The sequence below is a fragment of the Pelophylax lessonae genome, assembly GCF_965119305.1.
Source record: "Pelophylax lessonae genome assembly, chromosome: 1".
Taxonomy (NCBI): Eukaryota; Metazoa; Chordata; class Amphibia; order Anura; family Ranidae; genus Pelophylax; species Pelophylax lessonae.
Genome location: NC_138768.1, coordinates 744,988,342 through 745,015,284, shown reverse-complemented (window position 1 = coordinate 745,015,284; position 26,943 = coordinate 744,988,342). Strand labels below are relative to the sequence as shown.

General features: G+C 43.3%; 1 protein-coding gene across 2 annotated transcripts in view; it reads right to left on the bottom strand.

Annotated features, from left to right (window-relative positions):
• Window positions 1-26,943, bottom strand: part of NFXL1 (nuclear transcription factor, X-box binding like 1) — a 212,374-nt gene that overhangs the window by 90,135 nt on the left and 95,296 nt on the right. For both annotated transcript variants that reach the window (XM_082259587.1, XM_082259588.1), the window contains exons 15-18: window positions 25,855-25,946; window positions 12,185-12,206; window positions 11,127-11,261; window positions 7,826-7,992 (exon numbers count right to left, since the gene is read on the bottom strand). In XM_082259587.1, coding sequence (XP_082115713.1) covers window positions 7,826-7,992; window positions 11,127-11,261; window positions 12,185-12,206; window positions 25,855-25,946 — 416 coding nt within the window. The remainder of the gene's footprint in view (window positions 1-7,825; window positions 7,993-11,126; window positions 11,262-12,184; window positions 12,207-25,854; window positions 25,947-26,943) is intronic.

Here is a 26,943-nt window from a genome sequence, read left to right as displayed (position 1 = left end):
AAACAGGGGAACCCTCTGCAGGAATCGCAGTGGCTTTGTTCAAAACCGCAATTGCATGATCCACTGGCGGAGGCACACACCACCGTTCATCAGTGGCAGGCGAGAAAGGATAACGCAGCTTGAATTTACTTGGTACCGCAAAAGGCTTGCGCAGATCGCGCCATTGATCCTTAACAGCGCGCTGAAAATCAGCATTGCAGGGAAAAACCTGCGGCGTCCTGCGTTTTCTCTGCGTCCCATAAGCCGCCAAAGCAGCGGGGGGACACACTTCGTCCTGCAAACGTAGCGTCTGCTTAATGGAAGCAATCAACTCATCCATGATTGCAAGCTCTTCAGGCGAGCCAGGGGGAGAATTATCAACCCCCTCAACTTCAGCCTCTACCTCAGACCCCACTAGATCAAGAGAGGAGCGGGACCCCGATAGGGGGGTCCCTGCCAGAACAGCCCCATCACCTTCACCCTCAGAATCAGAGGACAGAGCAACTCTGGGCCGTTTAGTAGATTGAGCAGCCACCAGCATTTGCACCTGGGCAGCAAGGCCAGCCACAATAGTGGCTAAATCCCCCCCTGGGGGGGAAACAGCGGTCCCCTGGCTTTCCACCAATACTGTAGGAAACTTGCCCTCCTGAGAATCCATTGCCCCTGTAATGCCAGACAACCAAGGGTTAACTGCCCCCTTTTAGCAAGCGCGGCAAGCGCAGCCCACCGCACCACACTCAGGCACAATGAGACCCCCACAGGGAATATACAAACTGAGTACAGGCAATGGATAACAAGAACAGAAGGATAAAACCTGAGGAGACCCCGCTGCTGCTGCTGCCTCGATCGGTGTTCCAGGAGAGAGGAAGTGATGCTGCCAGGGCGCTCTATGTAAGCCTATGGAGGCTACAAGAAAATGGCCGCCGTGCATGTAAACCATGCGGCCGGAGCGGGCGCCGGTAAAATGGCGTCGATTGGCGCCGAAAACGCCGCTCCACAGTGCATAAAAAACACACACATTACATCCCAATATAAGGATACATGTTAGATCGCCGCAGCGATCGCTGTATATGCCCAAACATGCCAAGAAAAAACATGCCCCACAGCACACAGCTCCTCACACTGCCCAGCCTGACACACACAGTGTCATACAGCTCCCCCCCCCCCCCCTTGCAGCCCACAGCATGCAGCCGAGAGATAGGGAGACAAGCAGTGTGATTAAAGGCAGGTTACACAGTCCCAGACTGAGACCCCCCCAGACAGACAGGTCCCCACATAAATACACTTACCTCACATGGCGTGGGGAACCCGCACAGGCGAACAAGCCGCTGCACATGAGGCAGGGAGAGTCGCAATTCAAGACGCACAAAATGGAGGTTAAGAAACCGCACAGCGTCCGGTGAGGTAGCCACCTCACCAATCATTCCTGCACCGAACAGGGATGGGTCGTTCACTGTGCCAGGAGCGTTACCTGGCTGAACGCTCGATGGCAGACTGGGAAGCCACTGACCCACGACCTGCGACCAGGGGGATCAGCCCGAGACCCAGTCCGCATGATCCTCTTCGTCCGAAGAACTAACTAATGCTGACAAAAATAACAGCTAAGTAAAGGTAGAGAGAAAACTCAAACAAAATATTAAAAAGAAGAAAGAGTCTGGGACAAAAAGTCCCAGCACAGAGAGAGCCAGCCACTCCTGACAAGCTAGACATTAAAACTGAGATATGGTTGCAGGAAGTAGGAGGGTATTGACTGAGGGGACCACCCCTTGAGGGTGGGATATGTTAAAGCTTTATTGTTAACATATTCTGTTGCCTAGCTACTCCTTCGGAGCAAAGTCTAATACCCCATATGTGACGAATATGAAGAGGCGGCGACTGTCGGAGGACGTAAGAGAAATTGGATTTTTTGACTTACCGTAAAATCCATTTCTCTGATGTTCATTGGTGGACACCACTCCTGATGTTCTTGGTCACTGGGTTATACAGTCCCCCTACAGGAGGACACTAGGCAGAAAAAGAACTTGACTGCCTATGGGCAGTCCCAGGAGGTTTACTCCTGCTCTCTGCAATAGGTACTTTGGTTACAAGCAGTGTAAGAAGTAAAAACACTCCATAGAGGGGTGGGTGATGTGTCCGTCAATGAACATCAGAGAATTGGATTTTACGGTAAGTCAAAAATCAAATTTTCTCTTTCGTTTATTGATGGACACAGCTCCTGATCTTCTTGACCATTGGAACGTCCCAAAGCAGTGTCAAACATGAGGGGTGGGAATAGCAATAAAACATTCCCAAGTCTAAACCGTAGCCAACCAGGTAACAGGAGCCCAACCAAAACAACTGGAGCCCACCTGAAAAAAACAGTACACCCCCAAAGAGGGAACAAGCCTTGTAAAGAGCAGCCTGCAAAACCTTGCGGCCAGGAGAGGCATCCGCAGATGCCAACACATCCACTTTATAAAGTTTTGTGAAAGTGTGCAGCGATGACCAAGTAGCCACCTTGCACACCTGCGTTACTGACGCCTGATGACAGAAGGCCCACGAAGCACTGAGTGCCCACATAACTAGAGTGCGCCTTTACAGGGAAAGGAGGAACCTGACCCTACTCGAATATCTGTAAGTCACCGTCTGTCTGATCCATCTAGAAATGGTCGAAGATGAAGTGGATAGCCCTTTTCCAGGCCCATGCGCAAGCACAAATAGTGCAATTTCTTTATGTTTTTGGCCTGGGACACAGGGAAGGCAACATAATGGAAGGAACGACAGACAGGGGCGAAGAACCTTATCTTTGTGGACTACCAATTAAGGGAAACGACAAGACAACGCTGTCAATTCCAACACCCTGTGCACAGAGATGATCACCACCAAGAAGGCCACCTTCTGGGATAGCGTAAGCAGGGGAATCTCCTGAATATTTTGAAAGGGAGGCTTCTGTAGAGCTGAGAGCACCAAGTTGAGATCCCAAGGTGGTAGTGGGGACCACACTGGTGGAGTAAAATGTCGAACCCCCTGAATAAAAGTACGCATCAGGGAATACGTGGCCAGGGGTCCTTGAAAGAAGACCGCCAAGGCCAACACCTGGCCCTAATGGTACTCAAGGTCAACTTCTTCTCAACACCCCCCCCCCCCACCCATTGAAAGAAAGGCAAGACTCGAGCCACGAAAAAGAGCATTGGTGAACACCAAGCGACTCATACCACGAAATGTACGCTTTCCACGTAGGATAGGAAGTCAACTAGGAAGATCTACCATCTTTCAGTAGAATAGGAATCACTAACCCAGACAAACCTCTATCCTTCAGCACCTGCCTTTCAACAAGCCGTCAAAGCCAGCGACTGCAAAGCAGGATGGCAGATTGGCCCTTGGGACAGCAGATTCTCCCTGAATGGTAGTCTCCAAAGGGTGTCGGCGACCAGCTGCACCAGGTCGGCGTACCAGGACCAGCAAGGTTAATCTGGGGCCACTAGAATGACCCTTCTGCATCGATCCTATGCAGGAGTCTTGGCAGAAGCTTGAGAAGAGGGAAGGGGTAAAATCAGACAATACTGGCCTCACGGGGCTACCAGCGCAATTTGTGGTGTCCACTAGAGGTGTCTACTAGAGGATCCGGTGACCATGTCACAAACCTGTGCACCTTTCTGTTAAGCCGGGACGCCACAGATCCCACCTCGGCGTTGCCCCACCGGAGACACAGCTGATTAAACACCTCTGGATAAAGGGACCACTCCCCTTGGTCCAAAGCCTGCTTACTGAGATAATCCACCTGCCAATTTTCCACCCCTGGAATGTGTATAGCGGAGTGGGCCGGAACGATCCGTCCTACCCACCAAAGAATGCTGGATACCTCCAGAGCTGCCAATACACTTCTTGCTCCACCCTGGTGATTGACATAAGCCACGGCCGTGGCATTGTCTGCTTGGATTCGCACCGGACACCCCTGAGGGTGATCCGTCCAGTGATTCAGGCACAGCCTGATCGCTCGGAGTTCCAGGACATTGATCAGGAGTCGGGACTCTTCCAGTGTCCAAACGCCCTGAGCGGAATTTCAACCCAGGACACCTCCCCAGACATACTGGCATCCATGGTAACCACTGTCCAATACAGGGGGAGAAAAGATTTGCCCTGGCAAAGAGCTGGAGAGTGAAGCCACCAGATTAGAGACCCTTGTTTTTTTTGGCTCAGCTGGATTTGATTGTCTAGAGAATTCGGACACTTGTCCCATTTGGCCAAGATTTACCTTTGCAGGGACCTTGTATAGAACTGTGCAAACGGGACCACCTCAAAAAGGTAGAAACCATCAGGCCCAGCACCCTCATGCAAGTCCGGAGGGACGACCACCTGGTGGACAGCAAGAGAGGAGTTGCAGCATGCAACTTCTGAAGCTTGTCCAGAGGAAGGAACACGTCAGACCAAGATAGTCTAGTTTTGTGGAAGGAACCGGAGCAGACTTCTAATAATTGAGAAGCCAGCGGAACTCCCTCAGAGTCCATATAGTGATGTCCACGTTGTCCATCAGAGCAGTAGGAGACTCAGGTTGCAAGAGAAGGTCGTCCAGATAGCCCAGCACTGCAACCCCTCGCTGACGTAACGATGCCAGCAGCCAGGCCAACACCTTTGGGAGGACCCGAGGAGCAGAGACGAGACCAAAAAGTAACGCCACAAACTGATAATGCTCCTTTCCCACGACAAAGCGGAGGAATCGTTGGTGACCGACACATATTGGAATGTGTAAGTAAGCATCCTTGATGTCAATAAAGGCAAGAAAATTCCCCTGATGCAAGGATGTCACCACCATTTGAATAGACTCCATCCTAAGCTTCTGTACCCGCACAAAGCAGTTTAGAGCCTTGAGATCCAGAATTGGACACACCTTGCCTTCTTTCTTCGGGACCGTGAACAGGTTTGAATAAAACCCCTGAAAACGTTCTAGATTACCCAGCCTGTCGCCCAGTCCGGCAGTTTATTCTAGATCTCACAAGAAAAACTAGGAGAAAAAAATGTATTTAAAAAGAAAACAATTGCCAGGACCAGAGATCCCAGCAAGGAACTAGGTCCTTACTCCTGACTAGGCACAAAAAAAAACAAAAAACAACTTAGTACCTATTGCAGAGAGGGGGAGTATACCTCCTGGGACTGCCCATAGGCATAGTCAAGTTATTTTTCTGCCTAGTGTCCTACTCCTGTAGGGGCAGTATAACCCAATGGTCAAGAAGATCAGGAGCTGTGTCCGTCAATGAACAAAAGAGAAACAATTTGATTTCTCTATGAGAGCAAAGAGGTCCATCACCTTAAGAAACTAGCAAAAAAAATGAGGACCCATGGCTATAGGGAGGGTTATAGAGAGGCGCACAGGGGCATATCCTTTTAAGCTTTTGCCAGTGTCCAAGCACCTGATGGTACCAGTCTATAACCCAGGGTATATGAATGCTCCCCTGTGCCCTGTACTGTACAGTTAAGGTAACAGACTTTTTCACTGCTTGGGCCTAATGACCAATCACTAATGCCTGCTAGATCATAACCTGGAAAAGGAATTAGATTCTTCTGATAAGTCTGAGTGCAGATTGTGCAGATGATACCAAAAAGATACTATCGGACATTAAAAGCTGATAGTCATGTAGGAAGGAGTTTAACCGAACAGTTTTGATCAGGGTCTTAAAAGAGAAACAGGTGCGCTGCTCTAAATGGAAAGTGACTAAATGTGTGAGTTGCAGCTCCCACTAAACAAGTACTCGTAAAACTTGCTCAATAAACCAGATTAAAATAATATAAGTGGTGTGCTACTCAAAATGTGAACATAATCAGTGGTCTCCAGTGATACATAGTAATAAATACAAAATTAAAATTACACCCCATATATACATAGAACAACTGTAAAAATAGTGAAAAAATTAATCCACCAATAAATTCATCCACCAAAAAATTATTAAAAAATGTATATAATGTTATTGTAGTGAGTATACAGTAATAGACTTTTACTTCACCCATTGTCCAAAATTGTGCAATATGTGTATATCCTCCAAACAATAACGGTGAATAATAGTGCAAACTGGCATTGAAAGCGAAGGGCGATCAGCTGGGGGCGACGTCACTAGTCACCTGACTTCATCAGGAATCCCTGATGAATCAACTAAATGTGAGTGCAATACATCAGAGTGTGTTTATGCTAAATGCACTTTAAAGGAGTCCATGGGATGATAAAGGAGCTCTAGGTGGATCATCCAATTAATTATTGGCTGCCCACTTTGTGTGCTGGAGATGAGCGGCCATTGCACACAAGGATGTTTTGGCATGTTCTCACCATTTATACATATATTAAGTTTGCACTATTATTCACCATCATCGTTTGAAGGATATACACATATCGCACAATTTTGGACAATAGACTTTTACTTCACCCATTATACTCACTACAATAACTATATTTTAATTTTTTATTTTTTTTTTGGTGGATTAATAAATTGGTGGATGATTTTTTTCACTATTTTTACAGTTGTTATATGTATATATGTTGTGTAATTTAATTTTGTATTTATTACACATTTATGTATTTATTACTATGTATCACTGGAGACAATTGATTATGTTGACATTTTGAGTAGCACACCACTTATATTATTTTTTAATCTTTTTTTGGTCTGGGTCACTGAGGCTGACAATTAAACTTTCCTTCACAGAACAAGCAAACTTTCAGTTTCAAACTAGGAAGAAAAAGTCATAAAAAAAAGTGTGGACACGCTTTTTTTAAAAAAAATAAAGCAGACACTGATATACAAAACAACTTAAGAGCTCGTTCACACTTGCTTGAAAACATGGCTTCGGACACACTTTTTTAAAGCTCTCTAAACACCAGTCAAAGCCCCTGTCACTAAATGAAATGGTTAGCCTACAGTCCTGTTTACACCTTGCTATTGCTTTGGCTTCGCTCCAGAAATTATACCCCATGTCACTTTAGTGGTGCTTCGAAGCATCTTCAAAGACTCCATAGAAGTCTATGACAAAGCTCCCTTGAAACACCTGCAGCTTTAATTCAGCTTTAGCTTTGCTTTGTTTTGGAAGTATTGGAAGTAGGAGATATCAACACACACACAGGGCATCTGTCAAGCTTCATTAAAGCATCGTCGAAGCACCACAGAAGCATCAAAAAAGCTTTAGTGTGTTAGTCAAAGCATGTGTAAATGAGCCCTAAATCACCACACAGTATTGCATTATAATCTAAAACATTTAGCTTTGGTCCATGTAAGACCAGGGAGAGATTCTCAGTACACAGAGACAGAAAAACAGACATGTACAATATAGGATTAAGAGTCCATTTAGACTAGCGCGACCCTTTGGGGGGCGACCTGTGAAGTCGCGTGCATCGCGACTTCGGTGCGACTTGCAGAGACTTCACATAATGGAAGTCTATGCAAGTCGCTCCCAGGTCGCCCCAAAGTAGTACAGGACCCTTTTTCTAAGTCGGAGCGACTTGTGTCGCTCCTATTAGAACGGGTCCTGTACTACTCAATGGACCGCGACCGAGCGCGACTTGTCAAGCTGACAAGTCGCCTGACAAGTCGCTCTAGTCTGAATGGGCTCTTGCACTAACCACATAAAATGCAAATTCATATATATTTATTTTCACACATTACAAATAGCTAATTTAGTAAGACAATGTGCAAAGTGCCACTCAAAGGTTTCTATGAGCTTCTAAATCATGTACATCACTACTCCCCTTAAATATTGTCATATTAAAAAAAACCTCATCCTGAAATGTTACTTATTTGTTTGGAATAACCCAATAAAACGAGCAGGTGAGTTTCTACATACAGTACACGCCATGCAAAAATATGAAAGATGAGTTTCTACGTACATGCACTCGATGTAAAGATTGCTAATCTTGCAGTGGCATTTGGTCCTGATCATCTGAGCACATGGAGGGCAATCTTTGGGGTGACATGGGAGATTGCAACGATGAGGACAGCCTGGTGGTCGAGGTTTTGAGCATTCCTCTTCACACACAAAACATTCTGGACCAGACTAAAAGGCAAATGAAATGTATGAGTATTTAGAGAAAAGGTCCTGACTGATGAAATGCAAGAATCTGAACATTCAGCCTTAATTCATTGAAAATGTACAGGCTAACCTAATTGTATTTGGCCTATTATTTACCTTAAACGGTTAGTTCACTTTTACAAAAAAAAAACAAAAAACGGTCTATGCAAGTAAGGAGTGTTTGTACATAAACACAAACCATCCAACTCTGGCTAAAGATGAATAATTTTCTTGCTATAGGTGTAGGCCATTCCTCATGAAGCCCGACTGAAAGCCACCTAGGACGTTGCTAAGTGAGGCCTATTACTGCTCACCTCCACCATCACAGGACTGAGCTCTTTTTCTGATTCAAACTCCTGCACATGCTCTCTCTCACCCCTGGTGCAGTAGTTCTGAGCTCAGCGGTTAAGAGTTCACTGCTGTGATGGTGGAGGTGAGCAGTTAAGACTAGGCCTCACTTAGTAACATCCTGGGAGTATTCCAGTCAAGCTTCATAAGGTATGTAAATGGCCTATAAGCATAGCAAGGGCATTATTCAACTTTAGTCCAAGCTGCACAGTTTGTTTTTATCTACATCTGCATAGACAGTTTTTTGGTAAAGGTGAACTTACCCTTTAAGTAGTCTGAATGAGTAGGTAGGGCACCCGATATTACCAAAGGATTGCATATATATAATTTTGTGTTTGTTATGCTACAGAAAATTGCAGGCATGATACAAGGAATGGCCAAGGACTGACAAACTTGTTGCATGCAACTGCTAGAGACCATTAGCATTACAGTTCCTTTACAAATTAATGCTTCAACATTTGTGCTCTCTAAGCCCCACTGTATACTGTGTATCCAGAACAGAATTGATTAGGTATTTGCAATATATTTGCTAAAAAGGTACTAGCTCACTATGCAATTGGAAGCCCACACTTCATTCCAACTGCCATGACTGGTCACAACTTTTTACCCCACCTATTGAGCAAATTGGTCAAGATAATGCAATAGCATTCAGCATTGTAGAAGCAAGACTCAAAAGACGTTAGTTTCCAACACAAAATAGCTAGGTGAAGAAACCGAGCATTCAACAATGAGGCATAACTAAAAACGAATTGTGGTATAATATGAATATTTTTTTAAATTTAGAAATCAAGTTTACTAAAAACAAATAAAGCAGTTACAACCAATATACTGTACATATAGGTAGTGGTGATCCAAAGTACACATGAACTATATGAGATATGACAACTCCAGAGAGAAGCAATCACTCTTAGAACATAGTCACAATAAAGATCCAAAATTGCAAAGGATACAGCCATTAGAGGGGTGTATAGTAACAGGAATTTGACAACTCAGGGTGAAGTCTCCGACAGCTCCGTAAAAAGGTATGTACTAGAGTCAGCCCAAATTCTAGTCACCACTAAGTCAACAGGTGCAAGACCCAGGACTGCCAGCGATTCCCCAGAGTTTGTCAAATTTTCCTGGGCATCCCCATGCTAAAAAATGGCCTTTTCAAACCCAAAGGTTGTCTCCAATGTTGACATTCCATTCTTTGTAGGTGGGAGCCCTATCAGTTTCCCACTGTTGCAGGAGGAATCTGCAGGCTTGGAACAATGCTCTATTAATGGTTGCCTTCTGGAACTCAATGGGAGGTCATCAAGTATGCCTAAAATACATTGCGTAGGTTCAAAAGAAATGGTGATTTGAAAGAACGTATTCATTTTTTTAACCACTCTCGCCCAATAAAGGTGAAGTTTAGGGCAGCGCCATAGAAGGTGAATGAGGTCACCTTGCGCAGTAGGGAGACTGCAGAATACCCATACGGTGATGTCTCAGAGGTGTGTAATGGGCATATAGAGTAATGTATAATTTCCAGAGTCTGAATAGTGTGAAGTAAGCTTAGCATGACTGATTCTAAAGCATTATCCCATACATCCTCCTTTAAGGGGCCTACAAAATAGCACTACTTAAAAAAAAAAAAAAAATGTTGACATATGTATTTCAATAGCAGAACAAATGAATTGGGAATTAAAGACATTTTGTCAAGCGGAACAAAAAACAAAACTGCTGCTGGCACCTAGAGGAGAATGTATATATCTTTATATATGTCACTAACATGTCACTAACAAGTACCATGCTGACAGGCAAAGCTGTGACAATATGGAGTTCTGTCAGAGTCTGCAAATTAGCCCTGACCCTACACGCTCCTATTGGACCAGAACTATGATGGACAGGGTCACTAACCAACAGGAATTACAAAGAGGGGCAGGCAAGCTTTAGCACTACAAGAAAATGTTGATGCTTTGCCTGTAAGAACAGCACAGCATTTGACGATGACGAGAGGATGGTTTCTGTGGCTGCTACAATTATGTGTAGCCACCTTTAGGTGCCTGCACCTTATACCTGCAGCAGCATTAGGTTTTGCCTTTGACATTCTCTTAAAATTTGCTTAAAGGGTTACTAAACCCAGGACCCTGCATTCACTATACCTGGTCTCCCACAGTACACAGAACATGGAAATGCAATTATTGTAGTAAATATAAACTGCTTAATACCTTTTCTCATCAGCAGTATATAGTAGTCCTGTGACTTATATCAGTGCCTGGTTGAAGCTTGTAGGAGGAGTTTTCATATTGCACTGGCTGTCCTGTGAGGATGCAGGACGCCCTGACCCTCTGTCTGGACAGTGCCAATTGGCCCTATGCTGAATACATGCACTCTCCCAAGAAAAAAAAAAAACCCTATATAGCAATACACACCAAACTCAGCATGTGCAGCTTGACTACATTTACTCGGTCTTATCCGGACATGTTTTGGGGACAAAGCAAGAAGGGGAGAATAGGTGCATACAGGATCAAACAGTCTTTTTACACAATACGGGGGATTAACCCCTTAGGTTCCACAGTGAGTATAACAAGCATGCTTTACTGAATATACAGACTGATTTTGGATTTGTGGATTTAGTAACACTTTAGGGCTGTTTCGTTTTGACCTCATATTATATGGTTTTTGGTAAATCTAAAAGGAAAATTGTACAAGCAAACTGAACATGTATGGCCAGTCTAAGTGAATTGGAAGTAATTCTTATAAACCTCAAATAAAATCAGAAACTATAGAATAACTCGAACTATTACCTTCTCTTTGTTACCATTATTCTCAGTCACTTTATGACATTCTTTTAAGCAGGCGTGGTTGCCACAAGCAAGGAAACGCCCACAGGACCTCTTACATGAAAATGGACCAGCAGAATGACATGGCAATGGGCTTATCTAAAAAGAAGAAAACACAGTTAAACTGAAGAGTTTACTTGTGGAAAACTGACTGTTTTATGCAGACTATGTCACAACTCTTTGAAGCTTACCACACAATTTACAATCTGAAAGAGTAGTATACATTATATCTAACAATATCCTGTGTAGTGCAATGGGTTGCTTCGCTGGATACAAATTTAAAGGATATTACAAAGCTTTGGTGAATTTTAAGGAGATTGCACAGAGACTGTACAGTCAGTCAGAACTGAAACCGATAGGAGGATCATCCTATAAGTGATTAGCCTGGTAGCTCAGAGTCCAGAGCCAGTGTAATATGTGTGCTCCCTCTTGGCTTGTGTAGACTTTAACCAGGTGCTCCGGTTTCCTCTCACTATGACAAACAGATCAGTACAAAAAGTACTGAAATCTTAGAGGGAATATTCCCAAACTGGCCTTGATGTGCATTTTGTATGCTACGCACAGGGAATTGTGACTAATGTAAATGGCTCTATTTGCGCTGTAACAGATGTAAAACGTCAGCACTATATATTAAATGACCATCAGATGCTCCTGAAAACCTGAAATAAACATACTGATATGCAAATATTAACTAGCAACTTGGGTCTCAAGCATAGCCTGCAGACACTGCAGTATATGCTTTGCTTTCCAGCAGACACTGCATGGAAATCATTGGTTCTGGAACATGTAACATGTTCCAAAGGTGAACTTAGCCTTTAACAGCTGATTGACATACTGTAACGGTCTGCCCCAGGTAAACTAGACATGCTTTCTTCCCACTGACATGAAAAAAGAAGCAGCTTCGGGTGAACCAAGTTTTTTTTTTTTTTTTATGGACAGTCCTTTCATTAGAAAGATCTTTCAGAGACCAGATTATGTTTGAGTGTCTGACCATCATCTGATAGGTAGCTTTATAACCTTACCTCATGTTTGCCGAGACATTCCCTAGGAGAGAAAAAGGGGAAAATAATTATAAATGAAGGGAAAAACTATATATTAGAGGAGTATAAGAATAAAGGCAAGCTTAACAAATAACCATTGTGATAAGCAATGTAGTAAAAATGCTCATGTCAGATTTGATTTCTCAAGAGAGCCACCTATTTTCGAAGTTTAAAATATTTAGAGGAATGCATCAAAAGTAAAGTGATTTTACAGCTAAAACGGATTTACACGTTGACCACAGGAACCAGATTTTTGCTCTGAAATGCAGAAAAAGCCAATTGCTGAGTGACGCACAATATTGCTTCCCTATTTTTCTTGCTCATGTTAGTTCCAAAACTCACTATTGTAGATTTGTACAATACTGCATTAGGGTCTCAATTACTGGTATAGCTAATGCGGCAAAATTAGCTACCAGGGGATCACAAGTACCTCAAAAAATGAATTTTTGTACAGAAAAATTCCTTTCTTAGGTCCCATTCACATAAGGGAGATTTAGATTCGTGGGCAGAATGGCTACAATTCTGCCCACGATTCCAAAATGAACCAAATTGCGCAACACGCATTCGGTTCCCATTCATCCTGAATGGCAACACAATTTCTCCAAGACTCTGGGAATTGTGGGAAAAAGCAAGTGCAAAATTGCTCCTGGCTCAGGCACAACATTTGGTCCATGAGCTTCTTTGAAGTGACAATTGCACATAGAGCAGTCCCTTCAAGTGAACAAACTGTGAGAGGATTGATTACTCTTGCACAACCAATGAGTGTGGGAGAAACAAATTTCCCATCTCTCTCTCCCTCAGGCTTGATTTGCAATCCACCAAACTAGGTAGTTCCTCACTTTACAGAAATGCCGAGAGATGGAGTGTTTGTTCCAAGAGAACGTTGGGTTGGAGAGTCCTTGGGTGGAACACGGTAAAGTCAACAGCATAAAGGATGTCCTTTTGATCTTAAAGTGGTTCTAAACATTTTTTTTAACCCAAATCCATTCCCTGCATGAATGTAAAAACACCCCACTATGTGTCCCCCCCCCAACCCTGCACACTTAACACCTCTCCCCATCCAGCACTGCTCTTCTCTCTTCCACTTCTCACAGGAGACACTAGGGGCAGAGGGAACCACAGGCTTCTGCGAGAAACTCCTGTGAGTAGGGAGTGGGGGCGCAGCTTGTCATGGCTGTGTGTGTCTATTGATGCACACATCCCAGTTCGAGAGCATATGCGCAGAGTGCCCCCTTAGAACCTGGCTTGCTTAGGGGCACTCAGAGGAGGGAAAAGCGGACAGCACCAGTGGAGGGGTCACCAAAGAGGATGTAAGCAGCTGCTCTGTGCAATAGCGCTGCTCACAGCAGGCAAGTACAGTGTCTTTTTATTTTGAGAAAAAAATATATAGCCTTTAATATCACTTTAAGGTTTACGCATGAGACCTTAGAGAGAATCTTGTTTGCTGAAAGAAAATCTTTTGCCTGGGCCCTGTCTAGGATGAGGCCCAAGTATTCCAGACAAAGGGAATGCTGGAGGGCAAACTTTTGGAAAATAATTACCAACCCGAAAGCTTCAAAAATCTGAGAAGTCCTTTGGATGTTGCAAACAGTTTTCAGGGAGATGAATCCTTCAGAAGAAAGTCATCTAGGTACCCTGTAACCTCGATATCTTCGGTTCCTAAGATATAGAGTAGGTGTGCAAGCACCTTTGGGAATACTCTGAATGCAGAGCTCAGGCCAAATGGCAGTGTGACAGTGACATTTTTTGAGACCTACTGTGAAGCACAGAAAGCACCAATGTGGTTGATAAATATGAATATGGAAGTAGGCATCTTGAATGTCTGCTGATGCCAAGTAATCTCGTTGTCATAGAGAGCCAAAAACTGACCTTGTGGATTCTTTGCAAAACCTGGGAACATGAAGGTACTTGTAAGGAGATTTTAGGTCTGGAATAGGACCACTCCCTGGAACAAGAGATCTAGGACAGTCTGTAAATTTGACTGTCCTTCGGCAGATTTTGGCTGGATTGAGAGAAGAAAATAATGGGAAGGTAGAGTTTGAGGTAATTTGTACCCCTTTGAAAACACAGAATGAATCCACAGGTCTTCAACATCTGGGAACCATAGGAATGTAAACTGTAACAGACATCACCCCACTCTTTGGAGTAAGGGCACCTCTTCATTGTGAAGGAGGCTTTAGGGTAGACTTGGTGGGTTTTGTGTTGCAAATCTTGCACTGAAAGGAAGAGCTGAAATTTAGCTTCGAAGATGAAGCCTTTGGACAGTGATGGAACGGTCTGCACTTTGGGGAGGTGGATACACCTGAAGAGGGGGCGTTTGGAGTCTTCAGCTGTGGAAGGAGCCCATTTATTCCTGTGACCTCCTTTATGAACTTGTCAAGTGCCTCGTCAAAGACACATCCTTCTTCAGAGAGCAAATGAGCGAGACACCTTTTACAGGCAGTTTCAGATGTCTAGACTTCCAGCCTTAAGAATTTGTGCATATGGACAGAAATGAGAGCCATTGTTCAAGGGTATCAACACCGAAAAGTAAGGCGAAAGACTGCACTCCACCAGAGTTTGATCCTGAAAGACAGGATCTTGTTGATTGCCCGTTGCCCTAGTCCAACTAGCTTTGGTTTGACAAACAGAAATTGCAATAAAAGCTGGTTGCAGGGCTGGACCTAGAACCAAGCAAGATAAAATAAAATGTTTTTAAGTGTGATTCAATTATTCTGTCCGCAGATAGCAGGGTCTACTACTGGAACAGATCACTTTTTAGTGAAATCTATTTAAAATAGACATCGCTCAATAATGATTCTTGGAGGAATAAACCTTTTCAAGACAAATCCAATTGTCATAAATTGCCTATTCTATGTGTAAATTAATTGGACATTGCATTTTTTAAATTTTCAGCTCTTAGTATCCAGAGGGGCATGGCAAGACAAAGAGGAATCAAGTGTGACTATACCGAGGCATTTGCGTATACCAGAATTAAGCATATCTGTGCCTGCAAGCACATCGCATGAAGCCACAGCATCAGGTGTATGGGAGCCTGGAAGTGTGAAATCATGGCTGGCCTCTGCTAATATCACCTCTGGGTCTTCTTCAAAGTTTGCCATGTCTACCCCTTTAAACAGAGTGGTTCCACTTCTAACTCAGATAGAAAAGGTGGAGGTAGAGAAGAAGGCTGTCATTTTGAGCTCTGGACAAAGGTAGCTGCATTCAAAACGGTTAGTTATCCAAGAAATTATGACATGTTGCAGAGAGATCTGCTTTGGTCAGGGAGGCCACTAGTTTCTAAAATTGGGAACTGGTGTTAAAATAGGGTCCTGCTCCAATGCAAGGGAAGCAACGTCATTGTAAGTAGCTTGAGCATCTTGTAACCCATCAGTAGAGTAAACCTTTGCCTGAGCTTTTGCCACGGTTCCCGCCACAGCCATCAGTGAAGGTATTTCCATGTAGGGTACTCACCAAGTAGGGTGTGGAAATAGGGTAAGGCCGGCCATACACGGTGCAAAATTTGCACGATTCCCCCATCAACACAGGCAGTGTTGACAGGGAAATCAGCAATTATTTTCTCCCAGCAGGAGGGCAGGGGAAGCAGTCCCCACCAGGAGAAGACAGTGATTATCGCTAGGGGCTAAAGAAGCCAAGAGAATTCGGCAGGCTGGTTGTACTCAAGTTAATGGATAGATTGATCGATCAACTTCGTACATTCAGTCTGTACATTAATGGTTCAAATCTCAGCCAGTTCCTGCTGAACCAGCCAAGATTTGTGTCGTGGCCTTTACTTCGCGATTAAGATATACAATTTCCTAATTGTAAATCCCAGGACATAGGAATGGATAATTCGTAGGTTGCATACACAAGAAATAAATTGCCAAATCCACTTAACAATTGTGGATCAAAAGGCAGCCTGGTAATTTTGTGAGCCCTCAGGTAAAACAAAACTGAGATGTGGCTGCGAGATAGACTCGGACAGTAACCAAGTCCTAACTACATTTAAAGAGTGGAGCACAATCTCCTTTAAAAGAAACTCCACTTTTTTGGGGTTTAATATATTTGTTAAGTTTTACATAGTAGCAGTTACAAACTACCAATAAAAATTGAGATTTTAAAAAGGTAACATACATATCTTGAGAATAGATATTAACAAATTGTCAGGGATGACAAAAAGGCAATGCGGAAAAGCAATGGATTACCAACAAGGTAGTGCAAAGGAAACAATGAGTAACGCTCCAATTATTAAACTAGTTGAGAGATGGCCTATTGCTAACGAGATTGTGTAGAAGTCATCATTATCTGACACATGAGGGGAAGGAACATAGAGGTGGCTTTGTGCAAAATGGACAGGGGGGGGAAGAAAGGAAGAAAAAAATATATAGGGTATAAAATGGGGGGAAGGTTGAGGAAGACTCAGGAAGAGGGAAGCACTCTCCCCTGATTAGAGCTCCAGAAGGCTGTGGTCGAAGCCAGCAGGAAGAAATTTAGAGTTTCGAGGTTGTCAAATAGGATTTTGTTCAGGTTATCGGTCAATTTGGCTTCAATTTTCTCAAGTAGCATAACTGAATTGATCCTGTTTTTTTGGCTTTAGTTAGAGAGAAAGTGGGCAATTGCAAGGACTTCACAACTGTTTGCTTGGCGAGTAACTCCACTTTTGTTGAGAAAAGAAAAGAAAACACACACAACAACAAACTAACTGCTTCCCATCCACTGTACTAATATATGTAACCCTCAGACTGGAGCAGTGGTGTCCTTGGGATAGGATAATGGCTGCAGCTGCAGCCATTATCCTATAATCAAATTTTCTGCTGCCGATTCTCCTTCTAGTAAAAGTGATTCAGCGGCTTTACAGCCACCCAATCACTTTTACAGGCGGCAGAAGGAGGTATCCCACCCCTCCTGCTGCTGCCGCCTTTCCAATGCTCTCCTAACCCACCAGGGTGGGTGTCCAGGACCGATGCACCATGTGGTGCCAGATGCACTGTGAAGAGTGGGAGGAACTTCCATTTCTTCCACTGCTCCGTGATGTCAGAAACCAGAAGCAACGAGGACTTTGTCACTTCTGTTTCGGTTTGTTTACAAATCGATCTTGGTTTGCAGAGGAGAGATGTGGGGTCTAATAGACTATAAAGTTGATCTGTCACGGAAAATGCTACCGAAAGGGTTATTATTCATCCCTTGTGATAACAAAGTTCAATCAAAAAAATGTAAAGAGACAATGTAAAAACAAATGTCGCCCCCCCCTGTGGTCACTTGCAAATGCGAACACAAACGTAGGTCCTGCACACATATGTATATGGTAATCACATCACACATGTGAGATATCGCCTCGAACAACAGAGTGAGAGCAATACTTCTAGTGCCAGACCTGCTGTGTAACTCTAAACTGGTAACCTGTAAAGGCTTTTACCTTAACCTGTAAAGGCTTTTATCTTGTTGACTATTAATGATTTAATGTACCATAAGTTATCACCATTCTACAGGCGTGCGCAATTTTAAAGCAAAAATTGAGTATTATATTGTGCTTGTGTGCATTAAAATTCGCTAAAATTATTTTTTTGCTGCAGAGGATGTCTAAAACCGGATTTGTATCTTAGCATAGTTCATTACATTGAGAGGGGCATTCTGCGTACAGAACGCCTCCGAGTTGCCTAACTGGGTTGAATATTTCAGAAAATTACAGACCTGCAATTTAACCCCTTTACACCCCAGCCAGAAGCCAGGAGCACCAGCACAGTACTCCAGAATGAGGATCAGGGCTGTGCAAAATCACTACACATAGATAAGTACAACATGCTTGCTATTAAAAAATAAAAAAGAAACCTTTACAATCACTATAAAATTAAGTTGATCACTTTAAAGCAGAACTATACACATAACCTGATTAAAAATAATGTTCTTTAGCAAGGAACATACATTCTACATTAATAACTATGCGACCAAAATGAGTGAGTGCTGTAAATTCCCACCAGCTTTGCTCCTGTTTCTTCTTGCTGGAGCCTGCCATTTTGCTGAAGCCCAGAGCTCCTGAGCAGCAGTAAATCTTTAAGCTATCAGCAGATTGGCATCTACATTTTCAGCACAGTGCTGAAAAACAGTGAGCATTTGAGCATGTGAGACAGTTTATTACTGGATTTTAAACAGCATAGGCACTTGTTTTTAAGGTTTTACAAAGCTATACATGCAAAAGGGGCCAGCCAGAAGTGCAGTGGACTAGCAGGACCTAATTTTCTGAATAAAGTTCCACTTAGGGGCTCATGCACACATGACGTTTTTACAGCTGCTGTTAGGGGCATCTGATGTTTTTTTTTTTACTGCTTCTAAACGCCCCCCCCAACATTAGCCTATGTGTCCATGCACACATAAACTTTCAGACGTGTTTGGAGGAATAAGTGTTTAGGAGCATCCAGGAAGGAGCAGAGGCTGTTGAGCTGTAAAAACACAAAAGGCCAAAAAACACTGCTAAGCGCTGTAACAAGCTTTTAGCCGCTTTTGACATTTTTACATTATTGGGAGTGTTTTTACTGTAAAAAAACGCCCAAGCCAAAAAACGCACAGAAACGCCAATAAACGCTAGTCAAAAATGCGACTAAAAGCACGTTTTTACAGCTGCTTTTTCCTGGCAGCAGGGCTGGTGTTTTTTAAATGTCCTGTGTGCACGAGACCTTTATATAACACATAGAACATTCCTTTTGTAATGCCACAAAGTAACAGATTTTCTTCATCAGCCAGAAGAGTCTCTTCCTTACAACCTTCTGATCCAGAAGTTTCACCAACTGCCAGTCCCCTGTCCAATGAGAGTGACTTGCTGGCCCATAAATGCACCTTTTATGAATAAAAGAATGGAGCTGCTATAAAATCAATGTAAGTCAGGCCCAAGTATGAAAGTGAAGCTTAGGTTACAGGAGTGCAGAAGAGGATTTCTGGCTAATAAAGGCAATAATAAAGGTAACAATGGGTGGGTGCTCTAAAGCATTTTTACAGATCCACTTTAATTTTGTTAAAATTTATCATGTTTTGTTAAATGTATTTTTTTCAGCCCTTCCTGATAACAATAGCTACAGAGAACTAAAAAATAAAAAAACTGCACGGGCAAAATAAATATTTCAATACTTTTGTCTAGACCTAAAATTGACTTACAGTGATAACACAGGGATATTTATAAAATGGTTTCTCCTGAAGCCAGTGATCTATGAAGCAAAAGGAGAACAGAGGCTACATCTGGAAGCATTAAAGCAGAGTCATGCACTTGTCACAGAGCGAGGACCAGACATCTCATCATCATAAAACAACCTTCATAGAGGAAGTAATAAAAACCATGCAAAGGATATTAAAAGGTAACATGAACCTGTTTCTTCTACAGACCAGTCCCAAATGTAAATCAATATAGAAAGAGCATGCAGACAATAACACAAACTATAATGTTCAGGCAATGTATTAATAACTGTACATATGGCACGCTTCAGAAAAAAAATCGATGAGAAAATTTCGTGCCTTACAAAATACTCTATAGTTTATATCACGGTCACATCATACATAAAGCTCACTATCAATAAAACTATTGTTTTTTTTCCTGTCTGTGTGCAAGTGGGGATATTTCCATTGAAATGCAAATGGTAGTGAAAGAAGTTCTCTATATAGTGAGGGAGAATACTCAATTAGACAGTGGTCACCAGAACAAGTGTCCCCTTTGGAAAAATGTACAATCCCCTGATTTTCTAGTTTCTCCTCACTTTCTCCCCCAATAACAAATGGTCACCAGGACAAACAAGAGGGTGTTCAATCCTGTGGGGACAGCAATAAATACCTGACAGAGAATTTTAAGGTTCTAATCAAAGCTAAAAATAAAAGGTTTGGTTATACATACACTTTAAGGACTCATGCACACTTGACGTTATAAAAACGCCAGTAGCGTTAGCTGTAGAATGCTGCATTAAAAAAAATTGATTTTTTTACTCACTGTCAAATTAATTTCTTCAGTTTATCGACGGATGCAGCACTCCTTAAATTATAACTACTACTGGGTTATATTGCCTCCTCCTGGGACGTGAAGGAAAATGAGGGGTGGGGAAAATAACCCAAGGCTAAAACACAAGAGCCCTAACCAGGACACCCAAGACTTAACCGGGTCACAGGAGCCCCATCTGAAAAAATAAAAATTTTAAGAAAAACACCCCTCAAGAGGGAACAGCCCCTCTTAAACAGCAGCCTGCAAAACCTTGAGGCCAAAAGCAGCATCCGCAGGTGCCAAAATATCAACTTTGTAGAATTTGGTGGAAGTATGCACTGACCACCGAGTGGTCGCTTAGCAAACCTGAGATATTGACACCTGATCACGAAAGGCCCAGGAAGTACTCAGCGCCAGAGTAGAATGCGCAGTGACAGGGAAAGTAGGAACCTGACCTTTAATAGAATAGGCCTGAATCACTGTCTGTCTGATACATCTGGAGATGGTAGCCGAAGAAGCAGCCAGCCCTATCCTTGGTCCTTGTGTAACCACAAAGAGCGAGTCTGACCTCCGAAAGTCTCCGTAGCTGCCAGATAGACCCGAACCACATCGAAGGTATGCAAAGCAAATTCCTTGGGATGAGCCAGCTTGGGACACAAGGAAGGCAACACAATGTCCTCATTGGAATGAAAGTCCGAGACAACTATGGGCAGGAATGACGGACAGGGACGAAGAACCAATTTATCTCTTTGGACCACTAAATAGGAAGTAAGACAGGATAGTGCCGCCAACTCTGATAATCTGCGAGCCGAGGTAATAGCCACTGAAAAAGCTACCTTCTGGGACAACGTAGGCAAGGTAATATTCTCAAATGGAGGTTTCTGTAGAACTGAGAGCACGAAGTTTAAATCCCTCGGTGGCAAGAGAGACTGTACAGGTGGAGCCACGTGTCAAACCCCTGAATAAAGAGTGTGTGGCTAGCGGTCACTTAAAGAAGATTGCCAAGACAGACACCTGGCCCTTAATGCAACTCAAAGCCAACTTCTGCTTGATGCCCGTTGAAGAAAGGCTGAGATCCAAGCCACAGAAAAGGATCGAGGATGAGCATCAATTGACTCACATTAAGAAAATGTACGCATTCCACATATGATTGTATATCTTGCTGGGAGACAACTTCCTAACCTTCACCATAGTAGGAATCACTGATCCAGACAAACCTCTATCCCCCAGTATCTGGCTTTCAATAGCTAGGCCATACAAACCAGCGACTGTAAAGCAGGATGGTAGATTAACCTGTGGGATAACTGGTCCTCTTTGAGAGGTAGCCCCCAAAGGATGTTGACGGCCACCAGAATGATTGGAAGACCCTCGATTGGAAGAAGCTTGAGCCGAGGAGGATACTGGCCTTACCGTGGCCCTTGAATGCCTGCGCCATCTGCTAGAGGAAAACGTGGCCTCACCACAAACCTCGGTATCCTCCTGTGGAGTCAAACCTGCTGAAGAAACTGCATGCAGGTCTGTGCAAACAGAACTGTATTGAAGGTGGACACCACCAGACCCAGAACCTACAAAGTCAGTCAGGTTGGAAAAAAAAAAAAGTCTATCTGGCTCAACCAATAAAAAACAAAAAACAATAAAGAAAACACCACCATACAACCCCATATACACAATCCTATACCTGCAGTTGATGCCGAGGAAGGTGAAAAACTCCAGCAAAGCATGATCCAATTTTCTACGGCAGGGGTAAAAATTTCTTCCTGATCCCCCGAGAGGCAATCGGATATTTCCTGGATCAACTTTACCTATAAAATATTAGTACCCAGTTATATTACGTACACCTAGGAAAGAACCCAGGCTTGTTTAAAAGCAATTTACTGATTGCCACCTCTGAAGAGAGTCTATTCCACATTTTCACAGCTCTTACTGTAAAGAAACCCTTCCGTATTTGGAGATGAAATCTGTTTTCCTCTAGAAGTAAAGAGTGCCTCCTTGTCCTCTGTGTTGACCTTAAAGTGAACAACTCAACACCAAGTACATTATATGGATCCCTTATGTATTTATACATGTTAATCATATCCCCCTTAATCTCCTCTTCTCAAGAGAGAATAAATTCAGTTCCTCTAATCTTTTCTCATAGCGGAGCTTCTCAATGCCTCTTATCAGTTTGGTTGCCCTTCTCTGCACTTTCTCCAGTTCCCCGATATCCTTTTTGAGAACTGGGATGTAGACGCTGTGCCTTACAGACTGGTGCCTCATTTAAAGTCAAATTTTGTCCTTACTATATATACTAAAGGGATGGAGGTGCATGCTTCTCAGCTGGTTATTTTTAGTTTGAACCCTATGGCTATTACACAGCCAGTCGTTTTCAATTACAGCTAAGATACATTCAAGACCAGTCATAGATGGGAGCAGGTTGGGGGAGGATTGGGCCACCTCCAGGCCCACCCGTTTCCCATCTATCCATTAGCAACCATATGCTTCCACTGTGGAGACACTCAAATTCAGTAGTTTTAGGACTGCAAGTTATACAGGGTGCCATGAAGGGGCCTTGCAGCTTACACATGCATTTGCAAATGTGTGTCAACTAAACCCCTGTTTTTAACCTACATTGTTAGACAGGTTTATTCGGTTGGTTAGCAGGCTGGCAGTGAGTATAACAAACTGGGGGCCGGCTGTTTTCCATGCACCTCTTTTAGTCCCCTTTTTCTTCAGTTTTTTTCTTTTTAGAACTGGTGCCCAAAACTAAACTGCATATTCCAGATGAGGTCTTACTATTTATACAGGGCAAAATGGAATCTCTTTCTCTGGAGTCCTTGCCTCTGGTAATACAAGAAAGTACTTTGCTTGCTTTGGAAACCGCAGCTTGGCATTGTATGCTATTAAGCTTATGATCTACCAGAACACCCAGCTCCTTCTTAGCTATGGGATCCCCCAATTCTACTCCCCCTAGGATGTATGATGCATGCATATTCTTAGCCCCCAAGTGCATAACTTTACATTTATCAACATTCAATTTAATTTGCCACATAGTTGCCCAATGAAACAGTGCATTGAGGTCGGCTTGTAATTTGAAAACCTGTATGCAAATCGGGAGAGAGAACTCTCTGTGTGACAGCAGCCGGTGAATTACAGCCTGTGGTTCCTGAAGTTTGTCCAGAGGAAGGACCACCCTGGTCAGAATCAAAATCAGACCGAGGTAATTAAATTTCCTGGACAGGGATAGGCAGTTCAGACATCTCCTTAACCTTTGCAGGAATTATATCTGCACAAGGAGACTCGGGCCTAGGAAAAAAAAAAAAAAAAAAAAAAAGTTTGCCCCCCTTCTTTGATACCCCCAAAAGAATAATTTTGTGGATCCCCTTGATGCTCACGAAGGAGGTCCTCGAGCCAGAAACCAACAAAGTTGTCCCCCCACCCCATTAATGGGTGAGGGCAGACCCTACCGCTGAAGGAGTCTTGTCTGCAGAGAGAGAGAGAGAGATACACAGGGACCCCCTTCCCCAAGGACTCACCCTACCAGCCAGAGGAGCACCGCAATCTGGACCCAGCAACACCATGGATGCCATCTACTTCCTATATCCCAGGCACAGGAACAGGAACAGGAGAAAGAGGAGAAGCCCCAGCATCTCCAGGAGTCGCCGGCCATCTCCAGCGTTTAGCTGGACTAAGGGAAAATGGTAGCCGTGATATCGGGCTACAAAAAATAGCCACGGGCAAAAGACCAGCCAAACCAGGGGAAAAAAAGCCCAGCTAAACTGAGGGACTTTAGGATGGGAAGAGGAACCCACAGGCAGGCCTGACCATCCCTTAAGGGTACCCACGTCCACCCCAAACTGCACAATAGGGGGAGAGGGGGTATCGTACTGACCTCTCCATGGTGCAGGTGACGCTCCAGATAGAACTCTCCACCACCAAAGTAGGGGAGCTGTCGGGCAAGGGACTGCTGCGACTCGGACCAGCACCCGGTCATATGCGGCCATGTGAGATGTTTCATTCGCGGGCCAGCCTCTGTCTGCGAGACTATGTCGCAAGCAGACCTACCGATAGCTGCAGTCTGCACGCACTCGCTGGCTGGGCTGGAGGGACCACAGGATCTAGATTATCCAGCCCATCCCCCAGCCCGGCAGTTGATTGTAGATATCCCAAGAGAAAAAACGAAAAGATGCATGGAAGGAGAAACAAATGCTAGGACCAAGAGATCCCAGCAAGAAGCCTAGGTTTTTATTGCTTACTATACAGAGCAAAGGGGGGGGGGGGATATATACCAGCTGAGTAAGGCAAATGGGCGTAGCCAAGTGTTTTTTGTTCTAGCTAGTCCTACTTCTTGAGGAGACAATATAAACCAGTAGTTATGATTAAGGGTGTACTGTGTCCATCGATTACCAGAAGAGAAAAGTGAGTTTTTACTGCGTTTTTGCATTAGGGTTTTGTTGAGTTTGCGATATTTATAAAAACTATACTTCCACAAAAGCTTGAGGCTCAAAAACGCTCATAAAACACCAAATAGCTGCATTGTGCTGCATTTTTCAGCGTTAGAGCGTTTTTACAGCTAAACAACTCATCTTTAAATGCAGTAGTTCTGGGTTTCTTTTTCCAGTCTGAAAACGCCCCTGCCAAAAAACGCTGATAAAAGCCTATGTGTGCATGGACACATAGGATAACATGCTGGGGAGTTTACTGGCTGTAGAAAAAAAATGCCTGATGCCCAAAGCAACAGCTGTAAAAACTCCCAGTGTGCATGAGGCCTAATACTCATAGTTATGCTATTCAGTATTAGAGCTGCACGATTCTGGCCAAAATGAGAATCACGATTTTTTAGCTTGGAATAAAGATCACGATTCTCTGTGTAACAAAAAAAAATTGGGATAACTTTACTGTTACGTTTTTTTTTTATTCATTAAAGTCTATTAATTGCGTTTGAAAGACTGCTGCGCAAATACAGTGTGACATAAAATATTACAACAATCGCCATTTTATTCTGTAGGGTCTCTGCTAAAAAAAATATATAAAATGTTTGGGGGTTCTAAGTACTTTTCTAGCAAAAAAAATGATTTTAACTTGCAAGCAACAAATGTCAGAAAAAGATCCAGTCTTTAAGAGGTTAAACTTCCTTTCTGCCTGGCAGAGGGAAGAAAAAGATACAATGTAAACATTTAGGTTTATAGTTACTGGGAGACTTAGCTGATAGCTTTTGCTGGGAGGCTTTTTTTTTTTTTCCACAGCTGTTCTCTCTGCTATGCAGCTATGCAAAGAATCGAGCATATTTCAGGGTTAGATCGTCAGGGGGGGTGAATCGAGATCGCGATTTTCATACGATTAATCGTGCAGCTCTATTCAGTATATGAATTCCTTTTTAATGTGGCATGCTTTTATTTTTATTTTTTCATATTTACACGAAGACCACACTATCCAGCAAAGTGATCTTTATCAGAGTTTGGACAAACTAAAACATTTCACGCGGGAATGCTTACAAAAACACTTTTGTAAGGGCTATGGGCTTTAATCTCTGTCACTCACTTGAGGCCCATCTACTGATACATTTCACATAATTTCACTGCAGAACAGTGTTGTCACCTTGAAGAAGCTGAAAATCAACAGATCTACTGGCAAAATCAACAATTGAAAAAACTATGTTGCAGGTTGGACACAAGACAAAGGCTGAGTTTTTACGACTGACAAACTGCATCATTTTACCAATAAAGGTGTTCTTTATACTCACGTTGGTATAGGGACTTGACAAGGTGGACATGGTAAAGCCATCTGGATAAAAGCTGGTTCAGAAGGCTGCTCCCAAGGACCGGCTGGCTGGGGCTGACCAGAAGGTGTAGAAAGAATTGTCATTTAAAAAAGGGATTGCATTGACAAAATTACCACTTTGTAATGTAAAATTTATGCGGTTACGCAAATAAATCTTGAAAGATTAAAGTGGTTGTAAATCTCAGACACAAAATATGAACAAAGCATATTCTTCCATAGTGTGTACTTGTCTCAATTAAAAACACTAAGTGTAATTTCTGTCTGCTGCTTTGTTCCTCTGCAATCAGCATAAATCACTTCTGACAATTTTTCCTGACACTAAGAGAAGTGACAGGGGAGAGATCTCCAGCAGATCGACAGCCTCAGCTGTTTTACTGTGCTGTGTGAATGGGGGTGCGTCAGCTCTGCAGAGGAACTTCTCCACCTCCTTTTTTCTGAACACAGACAAACTTATAAATTTAGCACTTTGAACAGATGTAGAGAAGAGTAGACTGCAGATAGACAGGTACAACTTATGTAGGTGGATTTGTTTCATCTCTGTGTATTACCTAATCCCTTCACTAGGTATATGTAAGAGTTTACAATCACTTAAAGAAAAAATTTGACTGCTTTTGAACATCTACAGATGTCTGCTATGGAACATCTATGGACAGTCTGTACAGCTTCAAGATTACTTTAAGAAAGCCCTGCAAGTTGGCCTCCCATGAAAACACAAAGAAGGGTTTTTGTTCTTTGGTTAACCACATTAGCCCTAGCCGCTGCAGATGTACTGCGGCAGGCTGGCTCTCCCATGCAAAGTCCCGTACATGTAAGGCGCTCGCCTGGGCGGCGCGCTCCCTCCCCCACTCATCAGCTGGGGAGCTCCGATGGCCGCCGGCCACACGCGATCTCCCCCCACTGACAGAGAAGGATGGACGGCTGATGTAAACACAGCCTTCCATCATTCTTCCTGAGATGACCACAGAGACCATGCGATCCTGCTATATAGGATCGCATGTCTATATGGTCATCTCATAAGCCCAGCCCCCCCCCCCCCCCACAGTTAGAATCA